Raw genomic sequence first — 16,410 nt, forward strand, 5'->3', positions numbered from 1 at the left:
CACTATTCCCCAAATTCTGCTGTAGTTTTATTTATAGCATTAAATACCTGAAATTATATTATGCATATATTTCCTTTTCTGTCCCTTACACCAAGATGAAAATTGCCTGAGGGCAGGAATACTGTCTGGCTTATTTGCTATATCCTCAGTGCTTGGCGACATACCTGGCAAAGAGCAGGAACTGAGTGACTATTGGTTGTTGAATGACTGAAATTGAGTTCTCTTCTCTCAGAACTCTTACCAGGCTTTGTGAGATATTCCTTACATGTTCTTAATCTATAGCTGTGATTATTTAATGCATTTATCACACAAGCTTGTATGCTCTCAGAGGACAAGAATTATGTTTTATTCATTTGGGAGTATATAGGAGGTTTTTAAATAATAGTGCTGTCTTAAACACCAAATATCAATTGCAGTTCATTTTTTCCATATGGGGACCAATACCAAGATTTCATATGAATTATAGTATAATCCAGAAGTATGAAAAAATACATCACATTTAACTGATAAAGCATTCATCTGCATGTTACAAGATATTACAGTAAATACAACTAGGTACTTATCATTTTCTCTTTACTTTAAAAACAATGCCACTTCCAAAATATAAAAAAATAGACCTATTTTTAAAGAACTACTTAAAGATGGCTTTGAAAACAATACTGTTTTATTTACAACGAATAGATGGTAGTGCAACAGCACTCGTGGATGTTTATGATAAATAAAAATACTAGTATTCTGGCATCCTTTGGGAACAAGGCCCTTTTATATTTATAGATGTCTACAATGACTCATAAAAGTAAAAATCAATAAAGGCTATTAATTTGTATTTCAACCTGAATTTGAGAAACCAATGAAAATTAATCATTCATTTGGGATCTAGATCCATATATCTGAAAACTAAAGTATAAAGTTTCTCCTTTCCATTCACTTTGTCGACAAACACATCCCAAACATTTCAGCATCTGTAAAAGGTGATTTAGCATCTGTAATAAGTGATTTATAACTATATATGCTAAATAAAGGTTGACACAGCTGGATCCTAGAAGCTCAGACTTTATAAATTTACAATAGATTAAGTATTTATGCCAAAAAACAAGAAATTAATCTAGAATTTTATTTTAAATTATGGAAGTCTCTGGGGAAAAAAAAATAGCAATGGGATGACAACAGATGTCAGATATTTCTCTGAGAAGTATATAGTTTCTCCATTTTCACTAGGTAGTGCATCCCAACTGAATTAAAACTAAAGCATATTTACAGTGGATTTTTTCTCACTAAAATTTCCCAATTCTAAAATGGTCTGGATTTGGTCAACACCTTATTCAATAAATCCTTAATTCACCTTGAGACATACAAAGACATTCTTTTAAGGAGCCATTTCCTTGGTATTGCACAAAGGTTAACTTTAAAGCAATCTAGGCAATTAAGTTCACAAAAAGAAGTACATTCATCTAATCCATTTAGCAAATGTTGTGAATCAGCTTCCACCAATAAAAGGCAGAAATCTGTGAAACTCTATACTTCATGTCAGTTTTAGCACTGTGTGGATGGCAGCCATTTCAGGCAGAGGTACCCAAGTTCCATACATATGGGGAAGGCAAAAAGCAGAAATACATTGCGGAAGACTTAGCAGTTCTCTGACTTCTGATGACTATAGACCAATTTCGAATATGAGCCACGTTTCTATGCAGAATTCTTCTTTTATGCCTTAAACACAAAAGAGCTTGTTGCTGCCTTGGGCAGATATACTGGAATTGTCCTCTTTTAGCTTACTTTCTCTTTTCTCTAAGGTCAAGTAAAAAATGTGAGACGTTTTCATATACCACAAAGGTAATACAGCAGGCTGGAGTCACTCTAATCAAATTAGGAGCAATTCCCTTGTAAAATCCACCGATGCCTTCTTTCCTTTAGAGGGAAAAATAGATAATGCTTAATTTTCTATAGAGCTAGCTTGAAAACATGAAAGTTTTAACTGACACAAGGCATGGAGCAAGCAGCAGTCAAACCTCACTCTGATTTAAGTTCATGTTTTCAATGTCCTAAATTAATGTCGTTTATAAGCCATTTATAGGGATTTACATTCCTTTTATGGATGGACTGAGGAAGAGAGGGTCAGAACATCTCAAAACTGAACTAAAAAGTCCTTTCAATTAGCTATCTTTCAAACGTTTTTAAATGTATGAATAGGCAGGAGCTTTAATTGACCTAATGTAGGCATTAAAAAACCTCACAGCTTGGATAAATACTAGCCAACATTAAATACAGCACATACAAAGATAACTCTATTTCCTTAATGCCAATAATATGGAATATGGCCTAGAAATTTGTCACTTAGGTGTTCATTAAATATTTCTTGAACTGAATTAAATTTAAACATCCTAAATGTTCCGCTCTGTTCTTTTAGAATTAAAGGGAAATATGGTGATGTCTGCCTATAATAATTTAATCTCATACTGAAGAACAAACCATCTCTTTCCTATATGGAAACAAGTATTTGTAAAAGTTATGGTGCCAGTAGCAGGTGTGGAGCCTTCTTGAATGTATTAAGCTAGCTTATGACTTCTTATATTCAACACCATTCAGATATTTTATAACACCTAAATTTTATTTTCAAAAACAATTTCACACATTTGATTCTTATAACAACCTATTAGCCTAGAAAGTCTTATTTTACAAATGAAGAAATTAAGCCTCTGAGAGATTAAGGCCATGGTCACATACGTAATAATTGGGAAAGCAGGGACCACCATCATGTTTTCACCACAGCAAACTGGCCTTCGCTATAAAACTAGTATCAACAAGATGGTCTAGGATATGCAAGGTACCTTATCAAAACAATTTTTGATATAGCGCATGCTCTCACCTCCATGTCTTTGTGATTACATCTATTACACCACTGTAAAACATGTGTTGATCCTGAAGACGAGCTCTTACAACTTGATATGGGTATGTTGCTGCGACAGCAAATATTTTGGATAGTGCTGCAACAGATATATATTCTACTGTGCTCTAAAATGGCAACACAAAACAGTTTTTTCTTTAGACAGGATTTCTTTTAAAATACAGAAGTAAAAATTATATAGAAAAAACATTTAAATGGATCTTCAAGGGATTCTATTTTTGACATTTGTGTGGCATCAGCCTATAAATATTTAACTATAAATCAGTGGCAAAGCCAGTACTCATCATCACAGCACTACCACCGAAGTAAGCATGACAAAAATTTCTACCTATTAAATACCCATAAAAGGAAATGATACCATTTTTACAAGAATCATCTTACCAACTGGGCTTCTGGTAATCTATTGATATGCTGGTTGTACTTCAACTTCAGCAATTCATATGCCATAAACTGAAGGGCACCGTGTGATGTTCCAAACAGCCCAGGAACAAATCCCTACAAGGGAATGATTTTTAAAAAGCAAAACAACATATGTTTGAAGAACAATATATTTAAGTAAAATACTTTCTCTTCTCTCTCATTACAGCACTTTATGCAAATTCATTTAATTTTGCACAAGTCACATTTTTAAAATATGGGGTTAAAAACTTGTAGTAATATAAAGAAACAGGTAGTATTCTCTTCTACTTTATTTTTAAAGGTTTGGATGTTCATATATTAGTTTTTCTTTAAACAGTAAACATATAAAGAAGACCCACACTGTCAAGATTTGAGGCGTTGAGTGGGAAATTAAATTCTGGAAAGTTAAGAAACTAAAGGTAATGGTAAATCAATGAACTGTGCATAGGTATTCCAAAAGAATAAAGCAGAAAGTGATGAAAAAACATAAAATTGAGTAATATATTTACAAAATTCTTGCCCACAGGTCAGTAAAATCCTATCAGCCTCAAAATGATTTTAAAAGCTATTACTCAAATCTTGAAAAACAAGCTGAAATTCAATGTGTCTAACTTTGATTTTAAACTATGTATGCTTAAAAATTTCTTTATGGGGTAAGCAATAGATGGGAATAGAAGATAGAAAAAGGGAAAATAAAAAGGAGTTATAAAATCAGAAAACAGATTTGACACTAGGAAGAAATTTTTAAAATATTACAACAGGCAAAAGGTTGGGTTTGTGTCGTTATTTTTAATTTATGTAAGATTTGAGATGAATTAAAAAACTCAATAAAATAAGATCCTGTTAGGACTGCTACTGTCTTCTCCAGACTACATTATCCCAGGTTCCCAAGAGACCACAGCTTCCAAGGAATGGAGTAAGGAATAAGTGACCTGGTTGTGTAACTTATCAAATAGATACTTGACAAAGTTTTAGACAGATCTCATGCCCACCAATGTCATGATGATACATCCTATGTTAATGGGGACAAACAGCTTAAAGTACAATTTCAGTATTATTAACTATATTTCGGTTTTCATTAAACTGTTTCTTGCTTAAGTTTGGCTTCTTTTCAGGACTTACTATAGGTCATTCAGAACTAAGACAACAGAGCCAATGGAAATTGCCATTTTCAGTTATTTAAAATATATTGATAATTTATTACCTTATATAATCCCCGCACACCTTCATACTTATATATTTTCACAAGTGTATCAAACATTCCTTTATACTGTCGTTGTGGGGCGTTAATAACAGCATCATACTGTAACATAAGGCGAGTTTTTGTTACCCATAATGGGTTTGTGATGCAGAGGGTCATGGCTCCTAAAATGAGATTTCAATAAGATTATTCAGCATACAGATACTTTCGCACTTACGACAACCCAAATTAAAAACAGCACATTTATGTAAAAAAAAAAAAAGATAATGCACAGGACCATATCTGAAATTGTGAAATGTAGTCTCTGAGGCACAGTCTTAGGGTCAAACAGTAGACGTCATTTTTGGTAGTCATAAAAAGTTCCTCATGCAGTTAGTGAGAGGTAAATTAAAAGGAAAATGGAAATGTGAAATGCTTTCCCTTTGAAGTGTAAGGATAGCAAAAATGTCTTGACTCCTAAATAATGTGGCCTGGTGCAGAGAACAGATGGTAAGCAGATACAGACCTCAGGTGTAGCACATGGTATAATCCGAGAGGGGTTTAAGATAGGCGAAAAGGACCAGGAATCTGGCACCCCAATAATCTGTGCATGTGAAACATATTTCTACCCCAACTTTATCACAATCTTTCTCAAATCCAAAGTAACTACTATGCCTCAAAAATTAAATAATTATGTAATATAATAAGTCACATTTTACATCCTTTATAGAGTGACAATTTTTTAAAAAAACTCATCTGGTTAAGTTTTTCATTTGCCAGGTTTCCTAAGTGGTCCTTTATGCAACAAATATTTGGTCCTGTTATGACTCAGGTTTTTGCTAGTGGCTATTTATTCAAAAATGACTAAGTTAGTTTCTGACTAATCAAACATTAAGAAATCAAGGTATTAAAGTAGGAGTTATAAAGACTTATGGCTCTTACTGTTTTTTTCTTCTGGATAGTATACACAAGTGAGGCGATTAAACAAGGCTACTAAATTGTAAAATTTGAAAACTAAAATTATACTTTAAAGAAACACTATACCAAATCATTTTAAACCATTAGGGATTCATAACTTTTCTAAACTTTACCACTCTGTCGTAAATAAAATTCTTGAAATCTGCACAGAGTAATAATAAGAATTTCTTCTAAGAAATTCCATGTAACAGCTGGGCGTGGTGGCTCACGCCTGTAATCCCAACACTTTGGGAGGCTGGGGCGGGCGGATCACGAGGTCAAGAGATCAAGACCATTCTGGCCAACATGGTGAAACCCCATCTCTACTAAAAATACAAAAAATTAGCTGGGCTTGGTGGCGCGTGCCTGTAGTCCCAGCTACTTGGGAGGCTGAGGCAGAAGAATCGCTTGAAACTGGAGGGCAGAGGTTGTGGTGAGCCAAGATAACGCCACTGCACTCCAGCGTGGGCAACAAGAGCAAAACTCCATCTCAAAAAAAGAAAAAAAAAAAAGAAATTCCATATAACTGATTTAACACGGTTAGATGGGCATATTTAAACTGAGGTGTTCAAAGAAAAAAAATCAAAAACAGAAACTGAAAATTAAGTTTGGAAGGTGACATTTTTATATTTCACACATTGCCTTACCAGCTTCAGCAGCTGAGACAAGGTATTCTGTTGCCTCTAACCGTTCAGCTCTTCCTTCTGTCTTATATGACTTGATGGCATTGTAACTAAAAGAATTAAATGCGAGCAGTTTAATTTGAACAGGTGTCATAAAGTCTGTTTTAAAGTGTATGTAACTCAACAGCAGTACCCCAAAAGCAAAAGTCAATGCATAATGCAACCACAAAATGAGACCTTTTTCAAGAATGAATTTGCTGGAAGTGGTTTGCTGCAAGATTATACCACCCCTCCCTCTCAAATGAATATGGCTAGCAATACAAATGTAAAATATTTTAATCAGACACTCTTCAATTAATCTCAAAAGACAGGAAAACCGGGAGGAGGTGAGAGTACAGTAGTGGTACACAGACTGGTCATAAAAGACAAAAGGGACCAAAGAAGGAGTACCTAACAAATATATACTGAACACCTGTGTTCAGCTACTATAGTTAGCTTTCTAATAGACGATAAAAAGATAAACATGTGATGAATTTTTCTTAACAAATTAATAAGGACTATTAAGTGGCACACAAAAAATAATAAAAGACAACACAGACAATAGAAGAAATTCAGGAATTATGACTGAGACAACAGAAAGCTTTGTGTAAGAGGTAGTATTGAGACAGGCAGTTTCAACAGGGAAAAAGATGAGCATGGTGAAAAGTAATAAAGGTGGGTGGGAAGACAGGGAAAACTGACCACACTTGAGTGGTAGACTGAGATTTGCATTTTATTTGGTAGAATATACCCATTAAATGTTTCAGAGTAAGGGAGTCAAATCGGCCTATTTCCTTTAATGCCAATTTCTACTCTTCGCTTGGATGACGATGTCAAGTGAACACATTCTTTTTTTTTTTTTCAGAGACAGAGTCTCATTCTATCACCCAGGCTGGAGTGCAGTGACACAATCATAGCTCACTGTAACCTTGAATTCCTAGGCTCAAGCAGTCCTCCTGCCTCAGTCTCCCAATGAGCTAAGACTACAGGCATGCAGCATCATGATGCGAGACTAATTCTTTTTTAAAATTTCTTGAAGAGATGGGGGTCTCACTATGTTGCCCAGGCGGGTCATGAACTCCCAGACTCACGTGATCCTCCCACCTTGGCCTCCTAAAGTGCTAGGATCACAGGTGTGAGCCACTGCACCTGGCCCAAGAAATCCTTATCGTGAAAATTTTATATGGCTTGTCCTTAGACACTGTCTTGGAGAATCTATATAACTTGAATTCATAAAGCGTGTGTGTGTGTGTGTATATATACATCTATATATGTCAAGGGGTATGTGTGTAGTTTCACACACACACACCTCTCTAAAGAGAAGAAAAAGAGAAAAAACATTTAAACAACTTTAAGGCTGAATTTTATTTTGCTTTCACTTAAAAGTTACTTTAAGATTGGTTTGGATACTGCCATAAACATATGCGAGATCAAGCAAAATATATGACACAAAGAAGACAAAGGCAAATACACTAGATAGATATTGATGTTTTCCTAACAATGAAACCTATTGAAGCAAAGAAAAGCTTCCTTATTCATGGTTTCAGTTTCACGGATCAGAGGCATGCTCAGAGCAGCGCATGCTCCTGCAATACAGTGTGATGATGCTTTGTGACAATGCTCTTTTTCACTAAATAAGCTGAATGTGCCTGCCACAGGAACTTTCCATGGCTTCTTCAGGAGGCAGGTGAGAGCAGTTATTTTAAATGGTGATGACATCTGACTGGTGAAGGAGGAAGGAAAGGAATGAGCTGGGAAGATGATAGGGCAGGTCAAACAAGAAGAAACAATTTGCCTCAAACCCTTTCGGCCATGCACTGGCTTTTGCTTTCTGTTCCCAACAGGGATTTCCTATGGTACATATTCATATGAGGACCCCAAGGTCTATCCTCTCCTGCTTTTCCACCTTCATCATAAACAAATGTATTTTTGTAAGCCATTGCAAATATTTTGGGAATCTGGCTGAGGATAAACAAGTAATTAATGATACTTGTATTTATAAATTTTCTATTTATGAAATTAATGAATATTAATAAATTAATGAAACTTGTATTTATAAATTTTCTATTTGGGGCACTCTGCAACTAATCTCTGATAAATGGAGAAAATAACATAGTTATTTAAACAATCTTTCTTTATCAAAACTGAATACCAAAGAGGGCTGAAATCCACAGGATTCATTTTGGACAACAGCTGCAAGCTCTTCCAGTCTCTACAACACTTTCCAAAACCACTAATAAATAACAAACCGACTGATTCAACTTTTTCTAATCTAGTGATATTTTGACTCTACTAGAAATGCTCAAGAGTGTGTACTGATATGGCCAAAACACCTAATAAAACACCAAAGGGGCCCTACAATTTCACTGCAAATTATCTGGAGTTGGCTGTTTTTCAAATGGCTTTAACTAAAATAAAAAGCTCTCTTTAATACGTATTTAGCTTACAAAAGTAATCAGATAAACATTTCATCTTCCTGAATTCACCCCACAGAAATGGCTTCTGTAAGAGTATTACTCCACCTCATCTCTTAGCGTTTCTCCTATTAAGAACTTTCTTCCAGACCAAATAATGCCTCTGATAATCAAACTAATAAACCATTTTGAATCAAACTAATCAAACTAACTAATAAGCCATTTTGTTCTTTCTGATCCTTCCAATTCAGAGAAACTGATTAAATGACTCATCTTATTTCATCATGTGACATGTAAAAATCACTAAAAACAAAAATTCCTTTTTTATTTAATATTGTAAAATGTCCCAAATCTACTCACAAGAAAAAGTAGAGTCCCCAGGATAAACCTGCACCCCACACATTTGGGGTTACTCCTTGATAAAGTCCTCGTAGTCCATCAAGTTTCCAAATAGTAGTCAAGCAATGTAAAATTCCATTATATTTTGGTCTCAGTTCCAATCCATCGCTCACTGCATTAAGGGACATACAAAGTCAGGTAAGAACAAAGTTCTAGCTCTGTATCACATATAAACACAGATACTGCACAATCGGTTATATAAAGGAGATAGAAGAAAAATTTTTTTAGATGGAAAAATTATTTTCCAGGCTTATATATATATTTATTATATACATTTATATAAATATATACATACATATATATTTTTTGTGACAGAGTCCCACTCTATTGCCCAGGCTGGAGTGCAGTGGCACGATCTTGGCTCACTGCAACCTCCACTTCCCAGGTTCAAGCAATCCTCCTGCCTCAGCTCCCCTAGTAGCTGGGATTACAGGTACGCACCACCATGCCCAGCTAATTTTTGTATTTTTTTTTTGGTAGAGACAGGGTTTCACCATGTTGGCCAGCCTGGTCTCGAACCCCAGACCTCAGGTGATCCATCCGCCTCGGCCTTCCAAAGTGCTGGGATTACAGGAGTGAGCCACCATGCCCAGCCCAGGCTTTAATATTTTAAAACTACATTCATGAATTTATTCAAGTGTTTATTGGGGGCATACCAAGCACTCAAATAATATTTTAGGAAATATTAGATTAGTTCTTAAATAATCCGAAAGTCTCTTAGGTAACTAGGTTTCGACACCTAGGTTTTGTTTTCGCTCCAAGGTTAAGGATTTGAATGTTAAAAAATATTACTCAAAAAATAAACTAGCTAGGAGCCTCAATTATATCGAGTGCTAGCAAGACCTGAGGAATGGCAGGAAAGAAAATGCAGAGGATGGGGTAACTTTTTTCCTGGAAATTCTTTTTATCCTCCCCACCAACATACGTCAAAATCCAAGTAGAAAGTAGAAAAGTATTTCACTTGAACACATTCAAAATTGAAGTAGTTTTCCCCATCCCTTCCGAAGCTGCTCTTAACTCGAGTGTTCCATATAGCTCAACAAACGTTATCATCATCTACATAGATGCCCACGCCAGATACCTGGGGACTATCCATGAACCCTCCTCCCTCCCATCCCTTTTTATCAAATAACAAGTCTTTCTGATTCTATATCACAAACTTCTCTTGCACCTGTCTATGTCTCAGTTCACACTGCCATCATCCTACTTTGAGATACCATCCATTTTCAACTAGCATCATCAGCATTTAAAGTAGTCTTCTTGCCAATTTTGTAAAAAATATAATCTAGATTATAAATCTGGCCCTTTTTCATTTCACCTCTCTGTAGGAAACAGAAAGCACATTCAAAACAGGGTAACTCTAGGGCATGAGGGAGAGTTAAAAGGACTATTTACAAAGGTATGAGCAGGTTGTAGAAAACCACAAGGAATAATACAGTATCAATTATTTCTTTACTGTTTTGAAAAATCAATTATATAAGTTGAGTATTAAGTATCTCAGTAATCGGCAATGGCACTCTACATCATGCAAACCATTCTACATTATACTATAGTATATCCAAGCTTGTAATTTTACTATATATAATTTTGTATACAGCTTTGTTTTCCACTCAAGATTATTTGTGAGCATTCCCCCTTGTCATTCAATAGATTCCCCCAAATAAGATTTTAACATATGATATTATGGCTTTCCATCTTATAGATATCCCATAATTTACAGTCATTCCTCCATCTGACATATGAATTTTTTTTTTTTTTTTTGGCTATTACAAAAAGTCCTCTAAAGAACATTCTGTACAACAATTTGCATGAACACTTATTATTGCCTTAGAATCAGCTATTAGAAATGGAACTGATATGGGTCAATGGGTATAAACTTAAGTTGCAAATACATACTGAACCTGCCTTCCAGAAAGTTTATACAAATTACACCCCACTAGCCATATGAGCATCCCTGGTTCACTGTCCCCTTCCCACTACCTCACTGTGTATAATCCAGCCTGGCAAAGAAGAATCACTATTTACCATTGTCAGGCAAAGGGGGAAAAGTCAATTTCTTTCATCATTAACCCGGCAATGTTACAGCATGAAGGAAGATTGCAGTACATCAGGTTTTGTCAGAAGACCTGGGTTTGATATGTAACTTCCCTAATTCGCTACATGGTCTTACCCTTTCTGAGCTTCAGCATCCTCATTTATAAAATGGGGATAAGTCATGTAACTCACAGGGTTGAGGTTTATATAAGACAACAAGTTTAAAGGCAGGCAGCAGAATGACAGGCTCTTGAGAAATGTTTTCCTGCAGAGTTTATATTCTTTCTGATGCTTCCCCTGTATTCTGTGTGTCTCATTCTTCTGTATAGATCCCTTTTTCTAAGAACTTTCCATTTGCCTCTCAATAATAAACTCTTAATACCATTTCTCTCTTGAGGTAAAAAGCAAAACCAACCATAAAAACACTACCTGTTCTTTTCATAGGTATAAACCAATGCTGAACTATAATTTCCCTAACATAAAATTAAAATTGTTATATAGATGAAATACAGTAAATTTTTTCGATCTAAATCAGGGGTCCCCAACTCCCGGTACCAATCCATGGCCTGTTAGGAATTGGGTCGCACAGCAGGAAGTGAGCTAGGTGGGCGGAGTATGGGCGAAGCTTCACCTGTACTTACAGCTGCTCCCCATTGCTTGCATTACTGCCTGAACTCTGCCTCCTGTCTGATCAGTGGTGGTACTAGGTTCTTACAGAATCTTGAACCCTATTGTGAACTGTGCATGCAAAGGATCTAGGCGGCACACTCCTTATGCGAACCTATTGCCTGATGATCTGAGGTGGAACAGTTTCATCCTGAAATCATCCATACCTCCTTCACCCCCATTCATGGAAAAATTATCTTCTATGAATCAGTCCCTGGTGCCAAAAAGGTTGGGGACCACTGGCTTAAATAACCTCATGACTGTTTTAAAAACATTTGCCACTAATGAATTAGTATGTTGATCTAAGTATCTATCAAATAACTTACAATGGCCTATCATAGCACTAAAAAATGCCAATAGACACAAGCTGAAGATAAAAAGTTTGGTGCACAGAAAGGAGCCAAGACAGGACACTCATTTTAAATTCATTTTCAAAGAAAGACAATATAATGACTTTTTAAAAATTACCATCTAGCACTATCACCCTAACACAACCTGTTTAATTTGCTGGATATTAGTTTTACCCCTCCTTTCCTCTGTGACAGCTCTGTGACAATTAAGAGTTTGTCTCTCTTAAGAAAATTAATCTCCCCCCTACCTGTGCTCTATATTGGTGTCTTCAAAATTGCAGATGAATCAAGAAACCAATTGAACAGACAGCTAGTATCTTTTCTTTAAAATCAGACCGGAATTGAAAACAAATATAAATGACATTACAAGTAGTAAGGATAAGTAATGTTTCATGAAACTTGTGTTTCAGTAATGTTTGTGTGTATATGTGTATGCACTGGATAGCAAAGGTAAAATTTATTTCCCACTAAGTGTTTTGGTCAAAAAAGCTTGTTCTGGATCCTGCTTCTTCAGACAAACCCCCTTAGTTAGATACCTTACTCCTTATCCTCCTGCCTCCGTTTCCCAATATCTTCCTTGATTTCAGTTCTTTCCCATTAGTATTTAAACAGACTTAAGTTTCTCCTAAGTATTTCCTCTTTGATCCCAGTGCCTCCTCATCAGTTAAGTGTCTGCAATGAGAAAACCAGCCCCTCCCCCTCCCAATCTCAGCAGAGACTCTCTCACCCCACTGCAATCTGGTTTGAGCTTTACCAATTACTGCAAGCGCTCTAATTAAGAACCTTCAAAGGCACTCTGGAGTCCTTTCTTAAGAACCCCTTAATACACCTGATATTGTGTAAAGCCCTCTCTTCTCACACTATCTTGAATGTCCTCTTGCTTCTTCGCCAATAAATTTCCTGGGCCCCCTTTTCTCTGCCCATCCTTAAATGTTGATTTATAGGCACAATTTCCACCAAACAGGGGTGGTGTCTCAACCATTAAGCGGCTTCAACTGCCATCCCTGTGCTACTAGTCCTGATGTCTCATTCCTAACATCCTGCCCTACTAAGGGTTGCGGTCTTACTGCCAGTTTCCATTTTTACATGGCATAAAAGATAATGTCAATCTGGCAGCTTAACTTTCTGGAATCATTCTTTATTTTCATCTCTAGCATTTTAATTTACCCTTTAGCTATACTAAACTACCCACTCATGGTTTCAAACTAACAGCATATGTTATGGAAACAGACTTTCTGAGCTTGACTCCTAGTTCTAGCAATTACTTTGCAACCCTAAGTCACTTGATTACTCTCTGCCTGAGTTTTTCCATAAGATAGGAAAAATACTAGAACCTAACTCTAAAAATTATAAAGGATTACATGAGTTAGTACATATAAAGCTCTTAGAATTATGCCTGACATATTGCAAGCACTCAATAAGTACTAGCTTATTTATGCTACTGGATCTTGTGATACCACATACTTATACAACTTTACTCTGCACTACTGTCACTGAATTTTACATTTGGTTCCTTAATATTTTGGATGTAGTCATACTCTCTATATTCTTCACAAGAGCTCACACATATCTTTAACTTGCAGATTAGGCTTTTGGGTATTTAAGAAAATTATTATTTTTATATCTCATTCACATTCTTTGTTGGGACTCTCTCATCATTCTTGAGGGTTTAAAATTACACAGTAAAGTTAAAAGGAGCCTGAACAATCATCCAATCCAATCTTTCCACCTAATACAAGAATATCTTCTAATTTTTGTCATCCAACTACTATCTGAACCACTTCTGGTCATCATCAATTTCATTTCTGAGCACTACCACGTTGCCAAACCAAAATCTGCTTTCTTGTAATTTCCATTCAACCTGTGTCTGACCTTAGGATCAACCCACAATAAGGCAGCCCCCTTTCCCACATGGAAGTTCTCTAAATATCTTGAGTTTTTTTTCTCTCCTGAGCTAAACTAGTTCCTCCAGTCATTTTTCATATGAAATAATTTCTAATCTTTCTACCACCCTGGACACCTCTGAGTTCCAATTTATACTTGAACTCACAGAAAAATTCCAGGTTTGGTTTAACAGCGCATGCATTCAGAATTAACCCCCATATCCTGTCTTCATTAGATTTTAATTTTATTAAATGAGTTTAATTACATGGGAGCATAAAAACTACAGTATGTTATTCAGCATTGATGCTGATAATCAATAAATTTTTATTTGTTATTTATCTTCTTAAATTTTCCTCCTATCATCATTTCAGAGCTACACTGTGAGCTTTATTATTACAAAGTCCTGCTTCCACTCCTAGATTTAGGCCTCCAATCCAATCTCAATCTTTTTATCTGTCACCTCAGCCCCACTAGTCTTCCAATACTCTTCCCAATTCATCAAGACTGTTAATCTTCTCAGGTATCAAGAATTCCCTTTCCTCAGGAATGATATGCTTCAAAGCACTATCTAAATTCATCAGGCCAACCACGCTATTCTTCAATGATCACCTCGACTATCACCTCTTCTGCTCCTAGATAAAATGCTACTGAAGAGAGACACTAAGTCATACAGGCCTGCACCTGCAGCCAAGTCTAAAATTCTTGTAATGTTCAAACCATTGTATAACAGGGACTTACAGGGGTAGTATGGTGAGGTGTTAAGTGCCAGAGGGTTCCAGAGTTAGATTACCTGGGTTTAAATCCCAGATCCATCTTTACAAACTTGTGACTTGGGTAAGTTAGTCAATTTCTGTTATCCTCACCTGTATAGCAGGGATCATAAACTCACAGGATTGTTCCTGTGAATAGATTTACAGGATAATAAATGAGATAATGCATCTAAAGCATAGTTCACTGCCTTGCTCCTAGTAAACATTCGATAAAGATTACTTGTCAATAATTATTTGTGCATGCATCATAAAACTTCATGAAATTATATGCCTTTGTGTTTTTCTAGAGATAATATTTCATAATTTTCGATGATTTTCCTTCATAGAACGGCTTCTTGTTTCCTCCAGCTGTCAAAATATTAGCCCTTCTATGGGAAACCCCAAGCCCCAATCTTCCATTGAACCTTAAAGATACATATGGCCATCAGCATTGTAGAATTTTCTTGACGGTTTATGGGTATTTATATTTTGTATTCGTATTTCTTGATTTTATGTTGTCTAGAATTACCTTTTATATGACTAAGTCTAACGACTCCAATTAAATTCTAAGTTCCCTGAAGGCAGGAACTTTATTAGATACTTCTGTAGCCCATACAGCAGTCTACAAACATTAAGAGAACATAAATCAAGTGAACTGAATTACCTAATGCTAAGATAAACAACTTCTGTAGATTTAATTCTCAAGGCAGAACTTAACTTGTAACAACTTTATTTGGAAACTATTTTCTGCAATTTCAGTTATCAAAGATCATCTTCGAAACTCTTTTTCCAGACTTCAGTGTCGAGTTTAACTTCTAAAATGCTTTATTTCAACATATTTAATTCATCTAATACACTTAAAATAGTATTTCGATTCTAGCAACCTATTCTTTCACAGGACCTTGTACCATTCCATAACCGCCAAAAAACAACCATTCAAGAAAATTCTATTCCAAATCTCCCAACCATTCGCTGAAGATTACGTCCTATCCCAATACTAGTAGAGCTGCCAAACCACGTGGGTATGCTAAGATTTCAAAGTTCCTCCAAGAGTGAACGATTTGCACGTGTGAGGACTAAACCTTAAAATGTGACCATCTCTTATTTCACAAATCAGGCAAATCCCATCTTCTCTGCCAATGAGGATGTTTTTACTCAGACTTCTCTACATACACGCCCCCTCCCTTAGCCTTGAGGAGCGTGGAAGATCGACCGCAGGCCGACCCCTCTACAGAGCAAGCACATTTCCTCAAATCTAGTTCAGGTGAGCCAAGGCGGACAGCACCCCGTTCAACACTCCTCCTCCTCCTAGAACGGAAAAGGCGGAGGAGATTCAGGCCTCCTTTTGAATCTTTACCACCCGGTTTGGGCTGACAGTAAGAGGATGCAGCCCGGTGTCCGGGCGGGCTCTTACCGGCGAAGCGGATCTTCACGAGGTCGAGCGGGTGCAGCGCAAGGTTGGATAAGACGCCGCCGCTCACGCCCGCTACTAGGTTCTCATACCGGACGTGGCGGAATACCGTGCTCCACCCCGACGACCCGGACGCCGAATGGCCCTGGCCCGTCATAGGCTCGGGGCCCACCGACACCACGGCGCCCAGGGCCGCGGAGGTAGGACGCGATGCAGTGGCCGCCACCGTGGCGACGGTCGCCCCTTTTGAGCGCAAGTCCACCTCCGGGACCGGCGAAAGAATTCTTACGCCCAGGGCGCGTGAGCGAAGCCGCAAGACTCTAGTACTAAGGGGGCATGAATGGGGAGCAGCCACTACGTCACGCCGGCGGAAGGCGCGAGGGAAGGGAGGTGGCAGACTCGG

At 36.9% G+C, this 16,410-nt stretch overlaps 1 protein-coding gene across 1 annotated transcript; it reads right to left on the bottom strand.

Moving 5' to 3' along the window:
* Positions 1 to 317: 317 nt before the first annotated feature.
* On the bottom strand, positions 318 to 16,366 carry SLC25A32 (solute carrier family 25 member 32). Its single transcript, XM_010354521.2, has 7 exons — positions 16,011 to 16,366; positions 8,875 to 9,025; positions 6,086 to 6,171; positions 4,506 to 4,666; positions 3,284 to 3,397; positions 2,864 to 3,009; positions 318 to 1,905 (listed from the first exon to the last, which is right to left on the bottom strand). The coding sequence occupies exons 1-7, from the start codon at positions 16,162 to 16,164 to the stop codon at positions 1,770 to 1,772; spliced, it is 948 nt and encodes a 315-aa protein (XP_010352823.1). The 5' UTR covers positions 16,165 to 16,366; the 3' UTR covers positions 318 to 1,769.
* Positions 16,367 to 16,410: the final 44 nt, after the last annotated feature.

The sequence above is a fragment of the Rhinopithecus roxellana genome, chromosome 9 (genome assembly GCF_007565055.1).
Source record: "Rhinopithecus roxellana isolate Shanxi Qingling chromosome 9, ASM756505v1, whole genome shotgun sequence".
NCBI classification, from domain to species: domain Eukaryota; kingdom Metazoa; phylum Chordata; class Mammalia; order Primates; family Cercopithecidae; genus Rhinopithecus; species Rhinopithecus roxellana.

Bases quoted from the DNA above. Each gene is read 5' to 3' on its own strand.
- SLC25A32 (XM_010354521.2), bottom strand. From the start codon at position 16,164: ATGACGGGCCAGGGCCATTCGGCGTCCGGGTCGTCGGGGTGGAGCACG. The intron at 3,398-4,505 runs GTAATAAATTAT...ATTCCCTTGTAG, and splicing joins GTGTGCGGGGATTATATAAG to GGATTTGTTCCTGGGCTGTT. The intron at 3,010-3,283 runs GTAAGATGATTC...TTGCCATTTTAG, and splicing joins GATTACCAGAAGCCCAGTTG to AGCACAGTAGAATATATATC.